The 27,544-nt window shown below is 40.3% G+C and overlaps 2 protein-coding genes and 1 long non-coding RNA gene across 9 annotated transcripts in view; 2 read left to right on the forward strand and 1 right to left on the reverse strand.

Annotated features, from left to right (window-relative positions):
• Window positions 1-13,813, forward strand: part of MLLT10 (MLLT10 histone lysine methyltransferase DOT1L cofactor) — a 134,590-nt gene extending 120,777 nt beyond the window's left edge. For 5 of the 7 annotated variants that reach the window (XM_052804048.1, XM_052804041.1, XM_052804068.1 and 2 more), the window contains 4 exons: window positions 55-416; window positions 7,087-7,189; window positions 7,972-8,184; window positions 12,159-13,813. In XM_052804048.1, coding sequence (XP_052660008.1) covers window positions 55-416; window positions 7,087-7,189; window positions 7,972-8,184; window positions 12,159-12,227 — 747 coding nt within the window. In that variant the 3' untranslated portion in view covers window positions 12,228-13,813. The remainder of the gene's footprint in view (window positions 1-54; window positions 417-7,086; window positions 7,190-7,971; window positions 8,185-12,158) is intronic. The other 2 variants (XM_052804034.1, XM_052804058.1) reach the window with 2 other exon arrangements.
• On the forward strand, window positions 8,374-12,092 carry LOC128149201 (uncharacterized). The gene is made up of 3 exons (XR_008237569.1): window positions 8,374-8,838; window positions 9,998-10,052; window positions 10,634-12,092. It is a non-coding gene; the product is annotated as an uncharacterized LOC128149201 (long non-coding RNA).
• Window positions 13,814-19,893: 6,080 nt separating the features above from the next.
• DNAJC1 (DnaJ heat shock protein family (Hsp40) member C1) overlaps window positions 19,894-27,544 on the reverse strand; it is a 114,606-nt gene continuing 106,955 nt past the window's right edge. Inside the window, exons 10-12 of the mRNA XM_052804086.1 lie at window positions 22,184-22,232; window positions 21,202-21,689; window positions 19,894-20,107 (exon numbers count right to left, since the gene is read on the reverse strand). Coding sequence (XP_052660046.1) covers window positions 20,039-20,107; window positions 21,202-21,689; window positions 22,184-22,232 — 606 coding nt within the window. The 3' untranslated portion in view covers window positions 19,894-20,038. The remainder of the gene's footprint in view (window positions 20,108-21,201; window positions 21,690-22,183; window positions 22,233-27,544) is intronic.

Genomic DNA, 27,544 nt, shown 5'->3' on the forward strand with positions numbered 1-27,544 from the left:
GTTAGGTGAAATTTTATGCAGCTGAGGGGGTTTTGTTGTTTGTTTTTACACCAGGAGATAACCTCCAGCGGACAAAGCACCAGCAGTTCATCAGCTCTTTCCACTCCACCACCTGCTGGGCAGAGTCCAGCTCAGCAAGGCTCAGGAGTCACAGGAGTTCAACAGGTCAATGGTGTGACAGTGGGGGCACTAGCTAGTGGTATGCAGACTGTAACCTCCACCATTCCTGCAGTGCCTGGTGTGGGTGGAATAATTGGAGCACTGCCAGCCAGCCAGCTGGCAATCAATGGAATTGTAGGGGCTTTAAATGGGGTAATTCAGACCCCAGCAACAATATCACAGAACCCTTCTCCTCTCACTCATGCAACTGTGCCACCCAATGCAACGCATCCTCTGCCAACAACGTTAAATAACAGGTAAGAATTTGCTGATTTTGTTTTTCTTGATAGTGCCTGCTGTTCTTTAGTTTAGCTATATTTTTAAACTGTCTTATTCAAAAGATACTGTTTCTTCCTTAGCCTGTAATTGCCAAACTAGGTTCTGCTCCTGATCTGTGAACGAAAGTAAGAAAGCATTTAATGGAAGCACGAATAGTCAAGTTAGAGATGTTTTCTGTTTAGCTTTTGCGAATCCTATTGTCCATTTATTCCTGTTTTTTTTAATCAAGTCACATTCCCAAACAAATGTAATTATGTAAATGTGCTTCAGCTCTTTTTTTAGTTCAGAAAACAATATTCTTTGTCCTGCCAATTGTTCTTCCAGGATTAAAGGAGCACTGGAAAAGCTACCATTTGTTGCAGTAAGAAGGGGGGAGGGGGAGAAGGAGAACAGTATATGGTCATGTAATTAAAAGTGTAATAGGCATAACTAACCAAAGTAGTAATACAGTTGCATGGTGTTTTCAGTTCTCTGCATCTGACTCCAAAGACAACAAAATTAGTTTTTCAAGTGGTGTTCCTAAGGATTTTTTTTTTTTTTTCCTTAAATGCATAAAAAGATCCATGCTTGAGTATTTGTAACAGCCCTTCCCCAAAACCAGGTATCCTCAGCAGCATAAACTGCTGCTGCTTGAGCTGCAAGGCAAATGGGTAACAAAAGGAGACAGCTGCTTTCCAGGGAGGGGAATGGACTGCTTGGTCTGGAAGTATTTTGGGATGGAGCAGAGCCTGGGCTAAGTCATTCTCCCTGCTCCCCTTCCCCCCACCCCTTGTATTGTCCTCGCTTAGGAAGGAGAACTACAGTTCTATGTAGAAAGAAATGCCTGCAGATAGGGAGTGGATTACTTGTCTTTAAGTAGAGTTTATTTTTGGAGATTATGGTGGATTACCCACCAAAAAAGGCATATGTGATTGGAATGATGCAAGGGATCCCTAGTTTTGTAGCTTCTTTTTCCAGTTTCTTTCCTTGCTGTTCGTTTGGCAGCTCCTGAATATTTGTGTACCATACCATTGTGTGGTATTGCTTCAATAGGGTCATAAAACCTGATACTTTCAAGTGTATCCTGTTGTTTTCATGTGCTATTATATTTTTATGGAGGAGGTTATATTTTTTCATAGTTTATATCATATATGAACATAAAATATCACAGGTTAAACAAAAGACATTTCGTTAATGAAAAGTTTTCTTCTCTGAGTATCAGAGGTTTGCTGAAAACACAAAATGTGAGGAAAAGTGAGAAATACTAGACAAAATCAATAATATTAACCAGTTGTATAATGCGTTCCACTTTCAGGTAATGCCAAAATATACTGGTCGTGCTGCTGTTTTCTCATATGATTTTGTAAATACAAAGATTATTTATTTCTGACTCTTTATATTGCAGAAGTTTTTTGTTTGTTTTTTTTTAATAACCATCAGAACTGCTGTAACTCTTCAGTGTGTAGCCTATTAGTAGGCTACTCCAGTTCACACAGAATACTGCAACTAGTATCCTGTTCATAAGCTCTCATTCTGACTTTTAGCATAGTCTGGAATACTCCAATGATTCCCAGTTTTCTGCTACAACAAGCTTATGATGCACAACTCTGCCAACATTTCCATTTCTCTATTTCTGTTTTTTCTGCACTGCTCCCTCAATAACACTAATTTAAAATTAATGTTTATATTAAATTTTAAAGTGCACTTTTCACACAATTCTCTGCTTTATTGAGCTCATCCAGATGATTTGCTGCGCCCCCTTCCTTTTGAGGTGTTTCACAATTGCCCCCATTTTCTGTGAGTTTTCAGTATTTCTAATTGTGTATTTAGAGGAAAAAAGTTCAGGCCGAGCAAGCACTAATGCTAATCAGTGCTAATATTTTAGTAATGACACGTACATTCCTCATTCCTGTTTCTTCCATTATGCTTCAGTGAAAAATATGAAAAAACTCCTGTTACTGGAACTAAGTTGTGAAGAGGCTCTGGGATGACTTTGAATGAAGGGGGGAAAAAAAAGTATTTTCTACTGGTTGAGATTATTGGTTCTAAAACTGTATGGGACACAGGTTAAATGGTAACAAGCACAGGCAGGCGTGGAGGTTTGCTATCATGCTATTGTGAGCTCTCCGAACCTGCTTAGATTGTATGGTGGTGATCAAGTTCGGAGGTGGTTTAAATCATTATTCACAAAACAATGGAAAGCCACATGAGAACTCAGCCCTACTTTCTAACTTTTGTGTGTTTTTCTGTAATTAAAAGACTTCCCAGATGTTCCTGTAAGTTGCTACTTATAGTAACTTCCCAAGCTTCAGAATCTGTTTGGACAGTTTCATTTGAAAAATAGCTAGATTATTCACCAATACATGAAGACTTCTTTATGCATATTGTCCTTATTCCTGTGAGCTCTTTAACTGTGGGACATAGGGAGGTGAGAAAAGACTGATTTGCACATTGCTGTTTGGGGGAGTTTCAAATTGTAGGTAAAAGAGGCTACATTCATTTGGCAGAGAAAAATAGTCGATCCTTTTCTGGGAAAAAGATGGCTTAATACAGATTGCTAGCAACCGGGAGATTAAGTGATTTGAGGAAAAAGATAGGATTGTTTCTTTACGTTCTCGCAACCAGAGAAGACTGTAGGATGGAGAGTTTCAGACTGATCATATACCTTTTAATGAGAAGCTAAAAAGGATTAAATTTACATTCTAAACTGATCTGGTTTAGAGAAAGCTCTGTGGTGAAATCCAGAGAACTGCCTCTTCTGGGAAGCTCAGGAGCTGCAGCATTTTGTCTTCTGCAGTTAGGTTTTGTTTCTAGACACTTAGATCTCAGCTGCTGGCTGAGGGTATTTTCATTCAAGTGCCAATGCAGAGCAAGAGGGAAGGCAGAGCAGATAAAGAGAAAGGAGAACAGCAGCAGAAAAAAGAAGTGCAAAGGTAAAACATGACATAGGAAAAAAGAAAGAATGGGGTAAAAGAATGAAAAAACAGCAGAGAAGATTCATTCCAGTATAGAAGAATACAGAAAAAGTGAGGTAAAGAGAAGAAGGAAATAATGGTAATATTAGTCAAACTGAAGGTACTTATTTTTTGCAGTTGTTACAAATATTTTTGATACAATTGAATTTAAAGCTGTTTTAAGGAAATTCAATTAATTGATGAGTGTCATCGTTTGAAAGTCAACCACATGTGCAGTTCTAGCTTATGTTAGGCCTGAGTTTTGCTGTTGTAGCTCAGGAGGAAAAACTAGGAGTTTCCTTGGATAGGTGGAGTGTCATCTCTGTTTTCATCAACAATCAAACAAATATTGCTAGCAGTTATTGGGGAATAAACAGGATGGTGTTATCCATTTTGTGTTCTGTCACGTTAAATCTTTGGTGTGTATGTACCTAGAATATTATGTGCAGTTCTCATTATGCAGTTTCAGAAAAGGATATAATACAAGGGAAAAAAAAGCACAGCAAGAATAATCAGAGGCAAAATGGCTTGCACAGGACAAGGTTAGTAGAATTGACTTTTTGGCTAAGGAGAAAGACCATTGACGAGGTTTGAGGACCAGGAGAGTAGCAGAAGTGATGGTAATGAATGTTGTGAAGTAGATGATGGGAAATCATAGAATCATTTAGGTTGGAAAAGACCTTTAAGATCATCAAGTCCAACCGTAAACCTAACACTGCCAAGTCCCACTAAACCATGTCCCGGAGTGCCATGTCTACATGTCTTTTAAATACTTCCAGGGATGGTGACTCCACCACTTCCCTGGGCAGCCTGTTGCAATGCTTGACAACCCTTTCGGTGAAGAAATTTTTCCTAATATCCAATCTAAACCTCCCCTGGCAAAACTTGGTCATTTCCTCTTGTCCTATCGCTTGTTACCTGGGAGAAGAGACCAACCCCCACCTCGCTACAACCTCCTTTCAGGTAGTTGTAGAGAGCAATAAGGTCTCCCCTCAGCCTCCTTTTCTCCAGACTAAACCACCCCAGTTCCCTCAGCTGTTCCTCAGAGGACTTGTGCTCTAGACCCTTCACCAGCTTCGTTGCTCTTCTCTGGACACGCTCCAGCACCTCAATGTCTTTCCTGTGGTGAGGGGCCCAAAACTTGAACACAGGATTTGAGGTGCTGCCTCACCAGCGCTGAGTACAGGGGAACGATCACTTCCCTAGTCCTGCTGGCCATACCATTTCTGATACAAGCCAGGATGCTATTGGCCAGTTTTTTACCCAGCGAAATGTATGCCTGTCCAAGCCATGAGCAGCCAGTTTCTCCAGGAGAATGCTGTGGGAAACGGTGTCAAAGGCTTTACTGAAGTCCAGGTAAACAACATCCACAGCTTTTCCCTCATCCACTAAGTGGCTCACCTTGTCATAGAAGGAGATCAGGTTGGTCAAGCAGGACCTGCCTTTCATAAACCCAGGCTGACTGGGCCCAATCACCTGGTTGTCCTGTACGTGCCATGTGATGGCACTCAGGATGATCTGCTCCATGACCTTCCCCAGCACCAAGCTCAGACTGACAGGCCTGTAGTTCCCCAAATCTTTCTTCTGGTCCTTCTTGTAGATGGACGTCATGTTTGCTGACCTCCAGTCAAGTGGGACCTCCCCAGTTAGCCACGACTGCTGATAAATGATGGAAAGTGGCTTGGTGAGCACTTCCGTCAGCTGCCTCAGTACCCTTGGTGGATCCCATGTGGCCCCATAAACTTTCCATAAACATAGATTTCCCATTCCCTATAGGAGCTAATAAGTGTAGCCCAGCACGTGTTTCCCATAGCATTGAGGCTGTCAAATGAAGTATGAAACAAAGTTTGCGTTGCTTGCCCTGTCCCAGCAGTAGAGAATGGTGATGCTATGGGTATTTTCATACTGGCTGGTTGATACAAAGCAAATGTCAAAGTGATCACAGAGCCTGGCTAAAATATGCAAATACTATGTCCTGAAGAGCTAAATGATTGTAGCCTAACTGTGCGGATTTGTGGCTGATTTAAGTTAATTTAATTCCTTACTACCAATCACACCTAGCAATCCTGTCATCTTGTTGGTCATCGTATGCACGCCTTCTTGCTGGTACTAGTGCTTGTGAATTCACACAATAACCTCATCTACATTAATAGATAATCTTTCAGTGTGTTTTGTATTGGCTTAGGTTTCAGCTTAGTTCCCATGAGATGCAGCTCATTGTGCAAGACCTAGAGCAAGGGGAGGGGACAGAAAGGTACAGCTGAAAGGGAAGTACTTAACCTTTCAATAGCAGGGTAAACCTATCATGAAACTACACAATAATTCAATGGGTGTTTTAAACTAGTAAAAGCTAACACTAGTACCGAAAGAATAAATCCAGTTGTCTTCCTGGTCGTCTGTTCCAAACCCACCCTTGTTCATGCTGTTGTTCTTGCAGTGAACTGGCATAGGTGAAGAAACCCTTTATTTTCAGACCAGTTGTCAGCTGGATCAGTTCCCTGCCTGTCGTGGTTTAGCCCCAGCCAGCAGCTAAGCACCATGCAGCCATTCACTCACTCTCCCCCACCCAGAGGGATGGGGGAGAGAATTAGGGGAAAAAAAAGTAAAACTCGTGCATTGAGATAAGAACAGTTTAATAGGACAGAAAGGAAGAAAATAATAATAACAATAATAAAATGACAATAATAATAAAAGAATTGGAATATACAAAACAAGTGATGCACGATGCAATTGCTCACCACTTGCTGACTGATGCCCAGTTAGTTCCCAAGCAGGGATCCCTCCCAAGCCAACTCCCCCCAGTTTATATACTGGGGGCATGCTTATATACAGTTTATATACTGGGCGTGATGTCACATACCCCTCTGGCCAGTTTGGGTCAGCTGCCCTGGCTGTGTCCCCTCCCAACTTCTTGTGCCCCTCCAACCTTCTTGCTGGCTGGGCATGAGAAGCTGAAAAATCCTTGACTTAGTCTAAACACTACTTAGCAACAACTGAAACCATCAGTGTGTTATCAACATTCTTCTCATACTGAACTCAAAACATAACACCATACCAGCTACTAGAAAGAAAATTAACTCTATCCCAGCCAAAACCAGGACACTGCCCAATTTCCTAAACAGCTGCAGAAAATTTTATGTAGGTGTGAAAAGAGGGACTGGGAGCTAAGTAGTAGGCAAGTGCAGAGGCGGTCTCCTTCATTCCATGGCAGCATCAGTTGGCTGACTTCAAGGCTGAATGTGTTTGCTAAATTACAGACAAGGTATAGACAATAGTGATAAGATTTGAATATAGCAAAAGATGAGAATTAGAAGGAAAACAAGACAAAGTAAATGCTAATGAACTAAATATTAAAGGTTGGCAAGAGCTGTCTTATAAAATGTGGCCTTTCTGTATAAAGTATTTGAAAAAAATGTAGAAATGGTAATTATTATCTGAGTTTAAAGTAATGTGCATGTAGTAGACTTAGGTTACAGGCAAGGTGTTGCTGTTGCTCAGCATAAATGAGATGGGTGGTGGTGGTGGTAATGTCTAGGTATGTATCAAAAACTGCAACTGGACAGACAGACTATTTAATATTTGACAGTACGCAATCAAAATGCTAAATAAGAACTGTCTGTTCATATATATCTTTTCTTTGTTTCAATGGAAAGCTGAAGTAAAAAGTTCCCATACTTTCATATAAACTACAGTATTACCCTGTCAAACCCTACAGTGCCTCGGGACTAGGATTACTTCCTGACCAACAGAGACAACTTCTACTCCATCAACAACACCAGCAATTTCAGCAATTGCTAAGTACCCAGCAACTCACATCAGTAAGTTTCCAGTTAATTATGATTTATTCCTCTGTTATATTCTAAGGCATGGATAAACTCCTCAGCCTAATATAAATACTAGAAATGTGTTTAACTTGATATTACAGGTTTTGATAATTTCTTAGTTTTTCAGTTGCTTCAACCTTTTTGGATGATAGTCATGCCAAATTACAGGATATTATTGGGCTGTGTGTATTGCTAGAAGAATCGTTGCCTAGTGCCTTCAGTCCCATTTTGTCCCGTGTGGATATGGTGGCTTGTCTCTCTCAGCATCAGCTGTGGGCAGCAGAGTTTGGGACCATGTATGGATTCTAACAATATCCTAAGCTATTCTCTGATTCCACTAGGACTCTAGAAGAGATTTTTGGGTATCATCTCGTGAGCTGTCTTTGCTCTGCCTTGCAGTGTTCATATAGGCCATTAGGTAACTGGTTTAACTATTTGTGTTGTTAATTGTGTAGTTTTAGTACTTTGACAAACATGGTTTGATATTCTCCTCAGGTCTGTTTCTTCTGATACAGGCCTGATGAAGCCAGCAGGCTTAGCTGAACTTCTGTGGAGCTATTGATTTCAGGAAATTTTATAGGCGCTTTCTTGCCTTTCCCACAGTCTCGTGGAACTTCATTAGTTCCCTAATTAGTAACCTAAATTAGCTGGGATTAGGTTAAGGGTTGCACTGACTGAAGATTTGGATAAGCAAGAACCCAGAGAGGAGCTATTTTTCAGTAACTAATTCTTGATTTTTTTTTTTTCCCCTCCTCCCTCTCCTCATATTACTCAAGGAACAACATCAGGCCCTTTTGTATCAATTAGTACAGCAACAACATCACCACCACCAACACCATCAGTCTGAAGTACAGCAATTGCAGATTACTGGAGGAGCACAGATACCCATAAACAACTTACTTTCAGGCACACAGGCCTCACCACTTAATGCAGCTACCACCAACCCATTCCTTACAATTCACGGAGATAACGCAGCTCAGAAGGTGACAGTAAGTATATTTCTCACCTTGTTTTCAATGTAGTACCTCCATAAGGTAACTAAAAGATAAGCAGCAAGTTATGTGCCTGTATTCAGAACTCAAGGATGGTGGATTTTTTCTTTATTTTCTTTATTTCATTATTCTTGAGTCTTGGGCTGCACTTAATGAGGTTCAGAACTCTGTGAACTTGTAGTCACTTACACCTAACCTGTCTGCTGCACACTCCTGTTTCCTCGGATCAGGACACCAATACAGTGACCCCTGCCTTCCTCTTGTAATTACAACTGCAGGCCTAGTCCTCCTCACCCCAACCTTCTTCCCCAACTTTGTGTCCACTATTTTGTAGATCATTCCTTTTATCACCTTACTTGAAGAGTTTGTCCTGGCCAGGCCTCAGGCACTGTGGAGCTGCAGAGATTAGTTGATGACTTGAGAGATGAGGAGCCTGTTGCTGGGAGGTGAAATATGTATTAGGAGAATGGTCTATGTGTATCCTGGTTCTGGCATGGGAAGATGAGGCTGTACACTGGGAGGCTGAGCAACTCCTTTGCTTGATAGAGTAATAAAACCTTTCCGAGACAGGTAAGGAAACAAGACAGATTTTTCTGGCAAAGATGTTCCATTGCCTTCAGCATTGGCCTGTAACCTCCACCCCTGTGATGGGTTAACCCTGGCTGGACACCAGGTGCCCACCAAAGCTGTTCTATCACTCCCCCTCCTTCTCAGCTGGACAGGGGAGAGAAAATATAACAAAGAGCTTGTGGGTCAAGATAAGGACAGGAGAGATCACTCACCAATTACTGTCATGGGCAAAACAGACTCAGTTTGGGGAAAATTAACTCAATTTATTACAAATCAACCGGAGTAGGGTAATGAGAAATAAAACCAAATCTCAGAACACCTTCCCTCCACCCCTCCCTTCTTCCCGGGCACAACTTCACTCCCGGATTCTCTACCAGCCCCCCAGCGGCACAGGGGGACGGGGATGGGGTTTACGGTCAGTTCATCACACGTTATTTTCTGCCACTTCATCCTCCTCAGGGGGAGGACTCATCACACTCTTCCCCTGCTCCAGCGTGGGGTCCCACCCACGGGAGACAGTCCTCCACGAACTTCTCCAACGTGGGTCCTTCCCACGGGCTGCAGTTCTTCACGAACTGCTCCAGCATGGGTCCTTTCCACGGTGTGCAGTCCTTCAGGCACAGACTGCTCCAGCGTGGGTCCTGCACGGGGTCACAAGTCCTGCCAGAAAACCTGCTCCGTGGGCTCCTTGCTCCACAGATCCGCAGGTCCTGCCAGGAGCCTGCTCCAGCGGGGGGTTCCCACGGGGTCACAGCCTCCTTCGGGAACCCACCTGCTCTGGCGTGGGGTCCTCCACGGGCTGCAGGTGGACCTCTGCTCCACCGTGGGCCTCCCTGGACTGCAGGGGGGACAGCCTGCCTCACCATGGTCTTCACCACGGGCTGCAGGGGAATCTCTGCTCCGGCGCCTGGAGCATCTCCTCCCCCTCCTTCTTCACTGACCTTGGTGTCCGCAGGGTTGTTTCTCTTACATGTTCTCACTCCTCTCTCTGGCTGCCGTTTCACCGTCTGTCCCAACTTTTTTTTTCCTTCTTAAAAATGTTATCACAGAGGCGTTACCACTATCGCTGATTGGCTCGGCCTTGGCCAGCGGCGGGTCCGTCTTAGAGCCGGCTGGTATGGGCTCTCTTGAACACGGGGGAAGCTTCCAGCAGCTTCTTACAGAAGCCACCCCTGTAACCCCCCCCCCCCCCCCGCTACCAAAACCTTGCCACACAAAGCCAATACAACCCCCAAGACAGGAATTCTTTCTTCAAGTATTCAGAGAATAGGCTTCATTCTCTAAGGGTCATTGTCGTGGTTTAACCCCAGCCAACAACTAAACACCACGCAGCCACTCACTCACTCCCCCCCCACCCAGTGGGATGCGGGAGAAAATCGGGAAAAGAAGCAAAACCCGTGGGTTGAGATAAGAACAGTTTAATAGAACAGAAAAGAAGAAACTAAAAATGATAATGATAACACTAATAAAATGACAACAGCAATAATAAAAGGATTGGAATGTACAAATGATGCGCAGTGCGATTGCTCACCACCCGCCGACCGACACCCAGCCAGTCCCCCGAGCGGCGATTCCCTGCCCCCCACTTCCCAGTTCCTATACTAGATGGGACGTCACATGGTATGGAATACACCGTTGGCCACTTTGGGTCAGGTGCCCTGGCTGTGTCCTGTGCCAACTTCTTGTGCCCCTCCAGCTTTCTCGCTGGCTGGGCATGAGAAGCTGAAAAATCCTTGACTTTAAACACTACTTAGCAACAACTGAAAACATCAGTGTTATCAACATTCTTCTCATACCTAACTCAAAACATAGCACTGTACCAGCTACTAGGAAGACAGTTAACTCCATCCCAGCTGAAACCAGGACAGTCATACAGTTAAGGTAAGAGAGGATGAGAAGGGAAGGAGCATGTGGAACTTGTAAAAACAAAGGATGAGTGGAGCAGGAAGACAAAGTTCCAGTATTCCTTGGAGAAGACATCAAACGGCAGTGGTAGTGAAAAAAGGGAAGCTTGTCTGCAACAGCAGGCGGGAAGAGTGTGAGGCTAGATAATAGTCTGCTCTCTGCTCCCCACTCCCAAAGCCCTTAGCTACTTTAGGGGCACGGTGGTGGAGGAGGACTCCGGCAGCTGGGCTTTTGTGGTACTTCCCAAACGTAAGGTGAGTCACAAAACATAAATGATGAATTTTCAAGACAGTTTTCCTGGAAACAGCTCCCTTCCATTCTAAAACACAAGCGTTTACTTTTATTAAGCTTTGTGCATGGTTGTTGTCACTTTCCAGTTTGGTCTGTTGTTGTGATGTTGCAACCGCACTGCAAACTGCAGGACTCTGGTAAGATCATGTTCTTTCCTGGTCACTGACTGTCAGAGCAGCAGCGCTCTATCACAGGGGTTTGCTCAGTGCCTTGCCTTCATTTAGAAATGTTCACAATTTGTTCTAGTATGTTTAAAATTTCTCTCCCCTCATTTTCTAAAAATTAGTAGTGAATAGAATTGAGACCCTATATTTGGTTTGCATCAGAACAAATTATTCTATATATGACCTTATTTTGAATTTTTTGAAATGGCTATTACTAGGTTTGGACAGCATGACCGGGCAGCACTAGTATATTTTACAAATACACTGTTACAATTTTAGTTTTTGTTCTTATAACAGTTAGCTCTAAACAATACCAGGAAATCTCAGAACATCTTTTGAACAAAAGCCTTAGGAATATGTTTCTTTTGAAATTGCTTTTTTTTTTATTTATTTTTTCTGTTAAGGTTAGAATTGAGACAGATTGCTTTGGATTGTTGAACTATTTTAATCCAAAAAGAACTTCTAATAAATTCTTTATTTGCCAAAAGTTTGAATGTTTTAATCTCATTTCCAGCTGGAACAGGTTTTCAAGCATTTCTGAATGCCTAGTGAATGAGATGAGGTTTTTGCTCAGTCCTGTTCAGTACTTGCAGGAAATGGCTTTGTAGCAATTTATGAAAGAAAGATAACTGTGACAGGGGCAAAATGGAAATTGTATTTTTATTCTGATGAAGTGTAGATTTCAGCCCTCTCCGTGGATAAAATGTAGCAGAGGTCACCTGGTATTTGTCTTGACTGTCACGAAGTTCTAAGGAGAGGCCAACAGCCAGGAACAGCAAGTCTTGTTGGAATGAAAGTAGAAGCAAAATTGGTGTTTTCTAATGCCAGGTGTGATGACCTTAGTACGAGCTGCTTCAGTGTAGGACTCATCCTTTAATTACTCTTTCTTTTCCCACTTTTTAATTCTACAATACATGATTATTCTTTACAATGCAAAAGTTACTATTTAGATAGCTCTAGTTAAATGTGCCTCATCAGCTTGGTCATTTTTATGAATTTAATTTTACTTAACTCTGTATTTTATAATCTGATTTTTAGAAGTATTTTCTCTTACACAGAGGCTCAATGATAAAACTGGACCAGTTGCGTCAGAGAAGAGTTGACGTTTGAATGATACTTGAGAACTGCATGTCCTGCTGTTATAGCACTTCATCTGGCTGCAAACTGCAGTTTTCCTTTCTGCAGATTGAAGAAATGTAACAAGGAACTCCTACTGCACAGTAAAAGGTTAATAATTTTCATAAGGATATTTTTGGTAGGCTTTCATTTGCTTTCTTGTTGCACTAAAATGGACGTACTTTTTAATGGTTCAGACTGTGAAGTAGATAAAACTCTGCAAACCATAATTATTTTGTCGATATGATGGTACTAAGTACAAATTCAACCACAGAAAAACATATACTTGACTCTTCAGTCCTAATCTTATAAATTTAAAGGCTAGTAAACTGTCTGCAATCATGCATTACTTCGGTTTCAGAGCAGTAGTTTTAAAAAAGAAACCCTCCCCAACCCTAGCCAGTCTGATCTGCTGCTGCAGTTGCAATATATCCTTTTAGACTAAGCTTGTAATGGCAGCCAGGACTCAATGTTTGTCATTTCTTTTTTATGCACCTGTTTTGAAACCTGACTCATAAGGGAATCCACTTCTGAACTTTTTATTCCTTTAAATTCCTGTTGTTATATAGTGGGGGTTTTTCCTGAGTAAGAATTACAGTATGGAATCCAAAGTTTATTAATTTTGGTGTTGGTTTTAGAGTTCTGAGGTTTTTAAAGGAACCGGTTTGGTTCCAGTGACAAAGTTTTCTTACCAGATGAGAAGGCCACACTGGAAGAAGCATGTGTAGTGTTTGGCCTAAACCAAGTGCCTGTTGCTACCTCCATTTTGTTGAAATGGCTGCAAACAGCTGATCATGCACTAGCCATGTCCTTGTTAGCAGCGGGAATATTCTGTGTTGCACCAGCAGCCTTGTTATTCTGCCTTTACTAGAGGTGTTTATACCACTGTAGATAGCTCAGGCAGATTGTTACCTGGGTCACTTTTCACTAATAAATTACCAAAAAAGTGAGTTAATAGTTCCCACTAAAATTTACCAGTGGTTGAAACGGGTGAAGTTGTGTTACAACACTTCTGACAGTAGCTGATTTCATGGCGTGAGTCTATGCAGTATGGTGAAGGATAGTTTAAATGGGGGTAATGACCACTAACCAATATTAAGGTGGGAATTATTAGAGGAAAAGACCCAGCTGTAATTAGACCTCCACTGTGTACTTATTTGGAAGAACATGTTAATTCTGCAATATGTTTCTTAGTTAAACATTGCACAGTTCTTACCTCATTTCTGTAAATAAAGTTTTGTGAATCTGTTTTGTATTGTGAAGAATTCATAAGAAAACATTGATATTTTGATTTGTAATATTTCTAATTAGTAGATTTAATTGAAAAGTAAAAATAATTTATTTTTATATGTTCTGGGGAATTTTTTAAAAATGTCACAAATCACTTTTGTAGATACTTTACAAAAGTAAACCAGTGGTTTATTTTACTTACTCAACCCACTGGTGGATATTCTGTAACAATTTGTACAAAAGGTAAGATAGAAATGTGCTGTTATTTTGACTAGATGTAAAATTCCAAGTGTATGAAGAGATATGTACAAAGCTTTTGTTAATAAACTTTAATAATGTTTATAGTTGTATACTGCTTGTGTGAAAGTGAGTCTTGTAGAAGAATTGAATATTTCTATTAACATCACATGACAGGAAGGATTTCAATTGCACATGGCCACTAAAACTTATTACAACAAATTTTTTAAAATGTTTCTCATGTAAATTTTTGCTTTCACAAGACACTGGTAGGGCTGCAATACCGTCCAGGGACATTTTTGCTTACTGGATGCAAATGTCCAGTTAGTTGCAGCCCTGTACCATAGTCTGATGTCAGAGTTTTTTGCTTTCATCCTTCAGAGAGAAATTACTGTGAAGTCACAGGAGGAGGAGTGAGCTGTTTCTTTAAGGGCCCCAGTTAATTTTGAAACAACTTACAGAGAGCTCTGTGGAAAGAAATGGGATGGGTTCCTTATCTACATGGTGCCTGTGTTGAGGTGATCAAGGCCTTTGGTTGTTGCTGTAATTTTTGTACTGTATTTTCTGTAACACCAGCTCAATGTTTTTTCCAGGAATTTGGCTTATTGTCCACGGAAGGGTTGGTAAACACACAGCTGAACTCCTGGTCTTTTATTTCCCAGGCAGCAAGGAGGAACTTGACCCTTCCTGTACTGTCACTTGAAGATAAAATGTGAGGTTTGTGCTAGTACAGGTTTTGGCAGACAAGGGATGCATTATGGCTTCCTCACCATTTTTAGCCCCTTGCTAGTCAGGTGCAGCCTTGGGCTGAGACTAGCTTTTGGAACAAGCAGCAGGAGGATAGTGTTGCCACAGGCCTACACCATTTGCATATTATTCCATCTGCTCAAATCCTGAGGATTGAGTATTTTTGTTTTATTTTCAAGTGGGGAAAACTGGAGTCCTGAAAGAGGAAAGGTAAATGAGCAAGCTCAGAACTAACACCAGGGGTATGTGAAACATCATCTGGCACAGCTAGGGGCATCTCTAACCCCTATCTGCTGAGTGGCTCCTTGGTCATCAGGGCTAGAAAAAATTCCCTGCATTTTAGGGGTAGTTGACTCTTTCATGCTATGAGGTGAAGAGGCTTAGAAGACAAGGCATTTCTACTGACTAAACCTATACACTGTCTAGATAAGCTCTAGAACTGGGTACCATCTTTCTGCTGGCTCTGTTGGGCATTGGCTATTTGTTAGTCAGTGCTAAGAAGGGAGAGTATATAGCACATATATGCTGGGCCACTAGACTTATACTTCCTACTGCTAGGCCTGTAGATGGAGGGAAGAAAAGCCCAATATGCCCACCAGCGCGATGCCTCCAGGGAATCCTGAGTGTCCCTTCCACTGGTGTCATGGACTCGAAGGTTATGTTACCGCTGCTTTATTCACAGACCTAACCTGAAGCCAAAAACTTTACCTGGTAGACGTCATCTTGCTCCTATTGGAGCAGTATCACAGAAACCAGTAAAAGTGGTAAGCCCTGCTTTTCCTTGTGTGTTTCTTTGAGAGGGACTGCCTAAACTCTGATATCAGTCTCCTGGTAAGACACAGAGAAGCATGAAAGGGGCAAAGTTGGAAATACTAGTGAAAATGTCAAATTCAGGACATTCTTAAAATCTCAGCTTGTTAAGAGGTTGGTGCCAGAAGCCCAGGACAGCAGTGGATGTTTTACCATATGCACAGTCCTGATGGACCAACAATCAACAGCAGGGAAATAATTAAAAGCACAGTTCTGACATCTGAACAAAAATCCAATTCACTAGCCCTTTAAAGAAAGCAATGACATCATGTGAGAGGGCCAGACGCAGGCAAACACAACCTTGTTTCAATGATTTTGCAGATCCTGACATCAAAGATGATGGTCTGTGGCTGATTTGGCACCAGTTCAGCAGAAGCCAATACTGCCCTCCCTGTGGCATGCCAAAGCAGCCAAGTCAGTGGTTACTGAGCTACCCTCAAATGTGTCGGGAACAGCTCCGGGCTCAGTGTCACAAGAGCAGCACAGACTAAACGTGCTGCATTTCAGAAGAGTTTTGTGTTAACAGGCTTTTGAAATTTCTGCTGTTTTTTTCACCAAAATCCAGCTTCACTGACAAAAATGACAACACACCTTATGGCTTACAGGAGCCAACTAATTCTGGACAGCCTATGACTTCTCAAACCCTGGTTTTATCAACTTTAGCCATTCAAGCTGTGTTAGCAGGAGCTACTCTTCCAGCAATAGCATTGTGTGACATTTAACTGACTGATTTTCTGGTGCCTGTTTTTCATAAGCTGCACTAAAAATCTCACTGTTGGTTCTGCCTAAAGGACAGCTCTTTTAAAGTAAGTCAAACACTCAATGTTTCTATTGTCATCTCATAAAGAGGTCACATTGCAAAATCTTCCCTGAAACAGCTTTTTTTTTTTAATTAGTTCATACCCTGACAGCTGTAAAGTTGAGAATAATTAATACAGTCCAAACATTTAGAGCTACAGGACAGTGCAGAACAGCATCTATTAGTCTGTCTTCTAGAACTAACCTAGCCTAAATTAGAGCACTATTAACCTTTATAGCATCTCAATCATATTCTACTCATCCACTTGTGTATAGTTGTCAGGCTATAATTTTACAAAATTCTGATGCTTTATAACTTGGCATTTGGACAGTATTGTACAGTAACACTGCCCTCCCTGGCTAGCCAGCCGCAAATGCTCCTTTCCATAGCGTTCTGCCTAATCCCATCAACAGGGATGTGCAAAGATGCTCAAAAGAGACTCGGCTCTAACTCACTTGGGTGCAAGTCACAGTACAGAAGCTTCAGCATAGACCCTCTGAGACTGAAACCTTTTCATGCATAAAGTTATAGTGCAAAAGGCACTTTGAGCTACAGCTCACAACTGCCCACGAAAGAAAAAAATATTTTGCTAGCAGGCAACTATTAATGTTACTTAAAGGAAATCTGCATTCCGTGTTAGAATGAAAGTTGGAAGAAGCTGCTTAAATCCGAAGCCTAGCGTGACCTTGACTTTCATGGACAGAAAGTTTTAGAAAAGCCAGCTTTGGTGGTGGATACCAGAACGGGGAGAAAACAAAGCCTGGCTACGGTTCACTGCTCCTCGAGCATCACATCTGACCTCGGTCATGACAGGCTAGATCTACTGCCAAAAAGGCCAGTTGTCTCATCATCCAGAAGACACCTAGCATCCCCAGGAGAGGACCCTGAGAGGCCCTGCAGATCTTGGACTCTTACCCCATACTGCCTTCCTCCCTGCAGCCAAACACAAAAGCTAAAGCTTAGGCTGGGCCAATTCCTTTGGCCCTTGAGGAACCAAACATGAAGTAAGACTGGATGAGGCCTGGACAAAGCTTTCACTACATCACTACGTGAAGGATCCCTCCTAAACAGGCATCTCTGAGCATCTGGTTGCAGAGATTAGATCCACTGATGCTGGACACTGACTCACCACATTCCTCATCCCAAGATGTACACTGCCAGGCTACTCAGTGTGAAACACCCTTCCAGGCCCAAATAGCCCACCTGTGCGTTGCAAAAGCTTCCCTGTTCTTGACGATGAGACAGTTGGGCCCAACTGCCACCAATTCATGGTGCAGTTCCACTGTGGAAGAGGCCAATGCATTTCTCTTACACAGCCAGCTCGCCCCTACTTTCAGGCAGCTTGATTCTTCAAGCAATAAGGATGCAGTCCATGAATTCACTTCCATCCAGGCATGAGCAGCACCTGTGATTAGACAAACGACATCCATCACTTCAGGTACTTAGCCTGACAAGTGTGACAGAATGGCATGTACAATCTTTGCCCATCCTTAAGGATCTTCCTTCAGATAAACTGTCAGGAGCGCTGCTTAAAGTTTCTCAGTGTGAATGTTCTTACAAACAAAAAAAGAGAAAAAGTTTCTTACCAGTAAGTTGTGCTCGTCCTTCTTCCTTCGACCCCATCCAGAAAGTCCAGGGCAGGGAGAAGCTGAAGGTGTTGGGCAGGCAGTACATAATTATTGCCACATACACAGCAGTGATATGTGCAAGTCTTAAGCAGGTACTCTTACACATGTAAGTTTTTAAAGATTTCCAATGATAAAAGTATCAAAGTCCTCCCAAGACCTTACTACATTTGCCACTGGATTTTTTTTGCCCCAATATCTAACTAAACTATTTCTCGCTCCAAACTGAGGCCGTTATTATTCTTCGTAGCCACAACAGACATGCAACAGTTCTGTATTAATTGCATCAGGGAGACGCAGAGATCACACAAGTGCAAGGCTCCCCTTTTACATACTTGAAGATTTCCCTCTTTCTCTCTCTTGTGTAGAGCAAATACCAACAATTCCTTCTGTCCTTCCTAGTAAATTAGGCTTTGTAGGCTCTGGATCATTGTCTTTGCTCTCTTCTGGATAGTCTACGCCTTCCTTGAAGTGTGATATACCAAACACCATTCCAGGCGAAGTTTTGTAAATCCAGAGTGGAAAGGAAAGATGACTCTCTTATCCTCACAGGCTATACACTCCTGTTACTTGCTTTCTTTTTTGAAACAGCAGAAATATTCCAATTGCCAGTCTATTTTTTTCATGAACAATAAATCTCCATTCGCTAGTGTTCTTCTACCCCAGCCCCATCAATGCTCCACGAAGTTAATTTTCACCAATTCACCTAACCATTTCAGTTACCTTGCTTTACAGCTACAGTCATCTGTCTTTGGGTGTTCTGGATGACTAATACCTTTTCAAAGTTAAGATTTCCTGCTATCTCTTGAAAATATCTCACTTGATCTTACTTAAGGCTCTTCCTTCATAGGTGCATTAGTAGCACAGAATTACTATTTGATCAGTTAGCACACACAGATCATACTACAGCTTCTAAATATGTTGTTTCCAATGCAGTTAACCTGTGACGTTCTCTATGAAACAAAATTTAGATGCATTACTTTGTGTCTAGTAAAGTTTCCATAATATCATTATTTCTACTAAGATTAATTTTTTATATATGACCAAAAAAACCCAAACCCCCAAATGTTCCACTTGGTAAAGGAACACATATGGAACACTGTTATCTTCCCTAAATACTGCTCCCTTAAAGTTTTATGGGAATGGGATAAAATTTGGTCGAAATGCTGATCTGTCAGAAGCAACACAATTGGCAAGCAGTTACTGGGGAAAATCAACCATGTAAATGGCAGAAAGTTAATGGAGATTTTCAGCCACCAAGTTCTGATTTTGAGTTCAGATACATGATCCTGTGATTTTTCATTTTAATTTTGAATTAAAGCCCCCAAACTTGCTACAATCCTGGTATTAAATCAGAATTTGAGTGGTAAAAAATTCTTTAAAAAAACCTGCAAGTCCTAGACATTTCTTGCAAAAGGCTATGGTCACTGCTGTGATCTATTGATAAAATTTACAGCCCATTAAGTACCCTTTATTCTAGCATTTTAAGCTTTGTATAACTTTTCCAAAATTATGAAAAACAAAATAGCAAGTAATGAATAACAACCCTTATTACCTAGGCTTCAAATATAAAATCAAACTATATTGAATCCAGCATATACAGCCCCCCCCCCCCAAATATGAGAACTCTTAGCCCAATAATGTTAGCTTTTAGGTCCTATTCTGAACTTCAAAACTGGTCATGAAGCATATGCCTTTTATATCTTAATTTCTAATTAAGAAATTAAGGCCTTTAATGTTCTTACCCATTTCAACTTTACCAAATTAACACTATGTATGAGTCTGCAGGGTTGGTGAAAAAGGTATTATATTGCAGGTGCATATAAATGTACGTGAAAGTTAAGATTAGAAATACTACTTATTTCAAAATATTGCTAGAATGACTAGACATTTCACGTAGCAGCAGACATGCTTATAAGTATATGGTCGTGGATTTATAGATGCAAGAAAGAAAAATACATTCTGAGTCCAGAGTTCCATTACTCTCATACTTGCTTAACAGTTTCAGATCAATTCTCTCTTTCAAAACAAATATAAATTCTTTATATTCTGTACATTCATTGGCTGTAAACCTACCAGTTCCAGTATGCAATTATCAGTGTAGGTTCTCCCTGAAGGTCCACTAATTTTTAAGACATTGTTATCACACATCCACATAAGCAGCTCTCCAACACAAAAATACACCTTCATTCTTCAACACACAAAATAGGTAAGATGGTATAAGATTTATTAATATTTTCTTTTACTAAGGCACATGATGTATAGAAATACTGAGGTACAAAAATGCAATTTCCTGCACATGAGATTTAAAGTCCCATTTTGACAAAGATCAGCTACATCTCTTCTGCTCAGAACATTCAGCTTTTAGCCATTTTTTTCTTTTGTACCAGTTCAACAAGCAACTTGTATCTTGCTATACACTCCTCCTAAAAGGAAAAACAAAAGTGTTAATTAAGTTTGGTATTTTAGTTCTGCTTTAACTCTATACATGCTACCTCATTCTAGAAGAAGAGCTAGGTTCTGGGGGTTGTGTGGGTTTTTAGGGGGTCTTTTTGGTTTTGCTTTGGTTTTTGTTTTTAAAGTAGTGCACTGAATTTTAGAGGGAGAATCTATGTCTAGTGAAGAGCGGATTAGAAAAATGAACTTGCAATTTACGTTTCTTAATGGATAATTTCTCTCTTTAAAGAGCACACAAACCCAAGAAAACAGTTGCCCAGTACTTCTTGACAATGACTGGAAAAGCAATTATTAAACAGTTGTATTGTAACACCTATTTCAGACCAGTTATTCTGCAGATAGGTAAGATAAGACTTTACAGTCACTAACATAGCACCCACTGACACCAGATACTGCTGAACAGCTTCAGGGCCAGAGAAACACTCAAATCCCCCACCCACATTTCCTGCTCTCACACACTGTGCTTGGCGCAAATAAAATTAGGATTTTTTGCAGCTACAATGACTGAAGCAAGCAAACTAAGCTATCACAACTATTATGAAATCTAGCACAGACAAACTATATCAATGACAAATGGCTATTTTAAAAAGATTATACTTACAAAAAAGAACATTAGATAGATTATTGAGCATTTAACACTTGTAGATGGATTACTTATTTTGTTTGTTCATTGAGATGGGTTGAGAAAGGTATTGTAAAGTATAAGTAAAGCAGCTCATCAACATTTGGTTACTAACTTTGAATCAAGATTTGTTTTAAAATCTAATTTTTCCTGCAATTGAAGATCTGAAAGGCAGAGGAGAGGTAGGTAATTTAAATGAAACAGGAGGTATTTCAACATTTTCTATAATAGATCAAACAAACTGAATTAAATGAAAATATGTTTTAAATAAAAACAACAAACATGACAGTAATGCTCTTTAGGTTGATTATGTCTGGACTGATAGGCTAAGTAAAGACCTCACCTTTCTGCATGGACCCTCAGTTCATAAGGTAATCATAAACTGGTAGAAAATACATTTCCCCCCAATTTATACTACAGTTCAAACAAAACTAAGCATACCTTGCTTTTTCCAGGAACACATTTTGCTATTTTATCCCAGCGATCCGATGTTCCCTTTGGATACTGCTGCAAGGCCATTTCAAGAAGTTTCTGTTGATTTTGAGTCCACAGTTCTTCTGGGGCACGGCTTTTCTCTCTTTTTCTGCTCTCATCATCACTCTCTTCCTCTTGCTCGGTGTTATCAAAATCTTTCTGGCGTCTTCCTCTGCCCTTCTCTTCTGGTACCTCTTTCATTGCTGGTAGACTTATTTCAGGTGCTTTGACAATTTTTCGTTTGCGGTGTCTAGTTTCACTTGCAGTGATCTCCTTTTGATCTGTTTGGACATCCATCTGCTCTGGGATACGATCATAGTTCCCCTCTTCCTCCTCTTCCTCCTCCTCCTCCTCCCTTTCTCGCTGGGTGATTATGTGGTCTGGCAAATTCACGTTGACTTTGACATTCTTGGAATTCTGGGCCAGCGTTTTAAGCTCAGAGAGCCTAATGATACCTGTTAGAAGTATTGTTGTTACACTTCTAAAAAAATAAAACCACAAACAAGCAGGGAACTGCCCGCAAATAAAAGGTACCTGGAATAATGCAGAGAGGAGAAAAAAACCTCTTCTAGATTAAGAGTTTAAGGAAAATGCTTATCAAGAAATCAAGGTGCTTGTTATGAAGCAATGAACTTTGCCAATTATGAGCTTATCTGGTATGTGTGAAGTACTAGTAAATTACCACACTGATATAAACAAACATAACACAACAGAGCCTGAACAAATGAACAAAACCCACAATAAACTGAATAAGAAAGCCTGGGAGGATGTAGCTAAAGGGAAACGTTCCCTCAGAATATCCGTGAGTTCTTCGCTCAAAGTAAGGCAAGGTTGCAAAAGTCTCTCTGCAAAGCATACCTCAAAAGGTACAAAATGCACTGTATTTGCATGGCTATAATCCAAATACAGTGCTTTTTATATGCGTCAGTGAGGATCTAGTAGCACACACCTGGTGTATATGTAACAGAATCCTTCAGTTGTTTGGCTTTCATGGTAACCTGCATGAAAACAACAAAAAAAGGAATATTAAAAAATTACATTATTTGGGCTATAGAAGAATTCATTAGCAGCTTACTGTAAAATACCAATATTGAACATACATTAAATACGGCAAGGCTGATGTTCTTCTGCTGGCTTTGTTCATATATGGATCCCAAACTGGCAAAAAGAAACTTTCTAGACTTCGTCCTTTCTAAAACATTCCTAGCTTATTAAAATAATGTAAGCAATGCTACACACTTCTATTACTATCACCATAATACATCACAGTTGATATTAAAATTTTATTTTCTTTCATTGTTAAACCCTAATTTTCTAACCTAAAAATACCACAAGGAGAGGGGGGGGAAAGGAAACAAATGAGTTATCTTCTATATATTAAGTTTCTCAATACTGAACAAAGGAATGAAATAACCCACGTAAGTCCAGATGATGAAGCACGCTAATGGACAGGCATTCAGTCCCGAACTGAAATGTAACAGTTTGACTGCCAAAGATCAGCAAAGACACCTCCTAAGTCCTGATACTTCAGGATTAAAGTTTATTACTGAGAATCCAAAGGATGGAGAGCTGCCTGCTTCAGCCTCTCCATGTATACCGGAATCTGCATCCTGGGAGAAAAGTAACACCAGATTTCGCATTGTCATTTTTACTTAAGTAAGGAAACAAACAGGCTTTTTCCCCACCTAGAATGAGGAGCTTCCCCATTCCAAATTTCTAGACCTCACTATAGATAACAAATATGACAAGCTTCATAGAAAATTAAGATCCTTTTAATCATTTGGCATCTGTGTTATATCAAATGACCGACAGTCCAAAATTCAAGTACCACATAAACGCATCTTAAAACGTAGTACTCAAAGAAATATACGCACTTATTACTGAAAATGTTTTATTAATACCAGATTCAATTTTAGTTTTTTGAATATGAGGTCTTTGTGAAGAAGCCAGAAATTGAAATCAAGTAGTCTGAGTCACCCAAATCAAATAAAACTTAAAATGTGAACAGGCAACGCACTGAATCAGAACTGATACTGCCTGGGATGGGGTAACCTGTGTTTCCTGCTATCTGAACCTGGGACTTCAGATGTTAAGATCTGTTTAATGTAAGGCACTTGGTAGTGTGCTGCCCAGAGCAAAAATAAAAAAAATACAAAGTCAGAAATTCCTCCATGTGAGATCTTATTTACCCACAATACAAATAATTTCAGCCTTTAGAGCCACAGCATAGACCTCTGCTGTTTTACCTAACTAATGTTAACAATAACAATTATCCTCTGCATAGAGTAGCACTAGAGAACAAACCTGCCAGGGGGTTGTACAGCTATTTGCTGGAAGAAGAAGAAAATATAAAGATTTGGGACTTTTGTTCTATGACAAGATTCATAAGCAAGTACTTCAATAGTTAAAATACTCTGGTACCATCTGCTTGTAGTCTAGTCTGTTTGGTTTCTCCCACCCACCTTTCTGCCCATGAAATTGCAGGACTTTGCTTTAAAAATAGGCAAGTGCTTGATCTCCTTAACAACATGACAGCAAGACTTAACAAGGGAAAGTGGCCTCTTTTCCCTACAAACTAAACCTCATTTCCTGGGATGATTAAGTTTAAATGAAAATTCCACAAACAAAAAAACCCCAACTCTAATTAACCAAAACCTTTACCCAGAGGTAGACATCTGGCATAGAAAACTCCAGTTTCTACTGTTGCAGTATGATAAAGTTTTACTTGTTCAAAGCGAAATCTCAGAATACTAATATGAACAGATAATTTTAAGTAGCACCAACAGTTCTGTCTGATCTGTGTGATCCTGATTTTGAAACAACAGGATGGATCCTCTTTGAAACAGATGATCCACTAATAGAAATTGCCTTCCTTGAAGAGTTTATAGCCTAAAATAATCCAAATTAAAATGTTCGCGTTCCATTTTAATTATTAGCAGAGTGCCTCTATAGGGCCAATGCTTTAAAAAGCTGAGTGGAGGGGAATCCATTCTTGACTGCTGAACAGAATCGATCGTTAGTGGTGTCCTGCTATGCATCTCTTAAATAGAAATTATGTTATATAAACTGGATATAATAGATAATTTTGAAAAGAGCGAGAACAACTTGTCATGCAAACAAGTAGTTGATCCTTCAGAGCTTATGGCAGTGATGCAGTGGATTCATTGCAAATATGACAAGGCATTATCTATGTACATTCATGTATTCCAAAAAACTGTTTCTAAACCATTTTGTTATTTTTTTTAAGTACTTCTTTCCAAGATTTGCAGCCTACTCATAAGGCCAAGAAGGCAGGAAAAAGACAGAAGAAAAGATTCCCTGAACACAATAGAGCACAATAAATTGCAAGCAAAGACAAAGACAGCTATACCAAGTTGCCACCTCAAAGCCAATGTTCGATTTTCTCCATGTTGAACCTCTGATATTTTCAGAGGTTGGCAATCACATTTTATCTTTCAAACCGAGACAACGCATGCAACATAAACTTGGCATTGGAAGTAGTGCAAATCAATATCCTGGATTCAAGTTTTCTTTACAAGACAGACGTTCCCAAATTAGGTTAGTGTAGGTATCCCATAACAGATACAAATTTTGCTGCATCTTACATCTACTTGAACTGGAATCCAAACCAGTCCTCTCCACTAGAACAGTGAAGGATTAGGGTTTATTCCTAGATCCTAATGGCACTTCACATTTCCCCCTACATGCAAAAAGTTCAGAAGTAACAGTCTTGCCATAGGTTAGCTTATTTTAGATAACTTCAGCCATAACAACTTGGTGAACCCAGGTGTAGCATTTGTAGTAAGTTACTCCATTTATCACATCTAATATTTCCAAGACTTTCTCTTTTGAAGGCATTACGATATCTGTCCATACTTTGATGGACTTTCAATTTGAACATTCACCAGGTAAGCTGGAATTAACAACTGTGTGTATGGTTTAGATATTGAAAAATCTACAATTTCAAACACTGAACAAGCACCTTCAGTTGACATACGTTTGACAACTCATCAAGCTTCTTACTCACAGCTTTACTATCATCATTCACAGGTTACATGAGAAGATTATTTGTCTATTATTCTTTTTTTTTTTTTTTTTTGGTCAGCTTTCTTCTTCATACAGATAATTTTTCAAGTCCTTTTCCAGGTGCTATGTACAGTTCATGTTTACTCCAGCTCTTTTCACTTAGAGTTCAGGTATCACTTATTTAGACTTAAGATTTATTTGTCCATCAGCTTCAACTGTCATTGCCGTTAAAGATGCTGACACAGGGCAAGAATCATAACATGTCAGTATTAAACTGCTAAGGATTATTAGGAATCCAATCTATGGAACATACGAAATTGTATTTCAATTTGATCTGAGTTTAATCATTGTTCTTTCCACTCAAATTTGCAGACTCTTCTGTTGCCAGTCCCTCCATACTTTCTGACATCCTTAATATCAGTTTAAATTTCCTCTCCAGTGATGAGTAGTGTTATCTACTAGCTAGTTCTTAACAGTGATTTAAAAAAAAATAAATCGCTAAGTCATGCAATGTAAGTTAATCTATTGCTTTCTCTACTCAATTTCTTATAATAACTTGCTTATAATAGTACTTTTTCATTAGGTAACAGATAACATACCTGGAAATACTGTTACTCAAAGTATGAAGCAGTTGTAGAATTACTCTTCTAGTTATTATTGCTGATTGTTCCTGCATAATGCTTTAAAATTACAGTTTTCATGTATATTAAATTATGAGTTTTAACATGACTGTGAGAAGTTGTGCTAAAAGCCTGCTGGTATTGACAACAGCTTTCACCAGAGTATTAGCCAGCCCTTAAGAAATCCTGGGTCTGGGGACATCTTGAACAGTAAGGATCAAGGCTGTGAAATTGATTTAAAACAGAAGAGGGCAGATCTCATATTCCTGCAACAGGCACACTGCATTATTTTATAGGAATCAACTTTAAACGTTGCTGTTTCTATGCCCAAATAACCTAGGCATCCCTGTAGTCCACCAGGGATAACAGAAGTCACAAATAAAGTCAGGTAATCACATGCACAGTGAAACAGATTTTCTTAGAGAAAGTCGACCAAAAAAAAAAAAAAGGGTTGGATGCAAGCAATCAAATTGCTGAAGTAGAAATCAAACCATTTTACTACGGGACTTACAGAAAGAAGCCACAGGAACAGTTTGCTTCTGAGAACTCCTTTCTGAATTCAGTTTCAATAGCTCTTCAGCTACAAAAAGATTTTATTGAAAGCAAGCGGGATTAGTGGGATGATTTTATGCAATGAAAGCCAGACAGAGCTGCTTGCCTCCTGTACTGCTGACAATTAGTCCAGATCACAAGACTAGTTGCTACTCAACAAGACGCCTAGCAGTAAAAACATTCCTCGTCATGACCATCCAGATGTTAAATCTCTTGTTACTCTGGACACCTGCCACCTCTTTCAGATGGGACAATCGATGCTTCAGAGACATACAGGAGAAAAAAAAAATTATTGAGAGTCAGCTTAAAAGAATCTCAGTAGCACAGGCAAAAGCAAATTTTGCTATCACATGAATGAGAGCTACTTTTCATCCTGAAGGGAAGGCAGGTATAAAAAAAAAAAGCAGGGAACTGTGACAGACCTAGAGGGAAATCTCTCTAAAGTCAGGTACAGTGATTCTACTGATGCCAAACAGAGGGAAACAGCCCTTTTGCAGAAGATGAAGAGCAATTCCCCATTCCCACAGCAGCAGCCACCAGCCCATCACTTCAGCTGACCCCTCCAGCGCCACAACCAGCCCAGCCTCGCCGGGCACACACCGACAGGGCTTTGAAGTCTTCCCATTTTGCTGTCTCCTGGCAATCTTCTGTGGGCAACAATCTACCTTCCTCCTCTGTTGATTAGGATTGCACCAGATACTTACAGAATTAAAATCTCTTGGGTTCTGACAACATTCTGAGAAAATAATGTGGGGTTTGTAGAGGAAGAAATAACCCATGTCGCTTGGCTTCCCAAATGTATATAACCTTCTTGCAAGGAAGGATGATAGGTTACTGCGCTACTGAAAACTAGAGGTTCTGACAAAGTTGTTTACTATTCTTAGCATCTTCCTGAGCAGAAGTTCTCTAAAAATTTACTAAAGCTGCCACAATTTCTGAGCATCAACTATCAGAAATTTGCTGTCCCAGTAGCAGTGTTCTGTTCACCCAGCTGTTACCTTCCTGCATGTTCTCCGTCTAGTTATGTCATGCAAAAATGCCAAGATCTGTGGAATTATGGAAAAAACCAATGTGGAGACAGCCTGTGAGTAGTTGAGGCTAATACGCAGCAA

The sequence above is a fragment of the Harpia harpyja genome, chromosome 1 (assembly GCF_026419915.1).
Source record: "Harpia harpyja isolate bHarHar1 chromosome 1, bHarHar1 primary haplotype, whole genome shotgun sequence".
Classification (NCBI taxonomy): Eukaryota; Metazoa; Chordata; class Aves; order Accipitriformes; family Accipitridae; genus Harpia; species Harpia harpyja.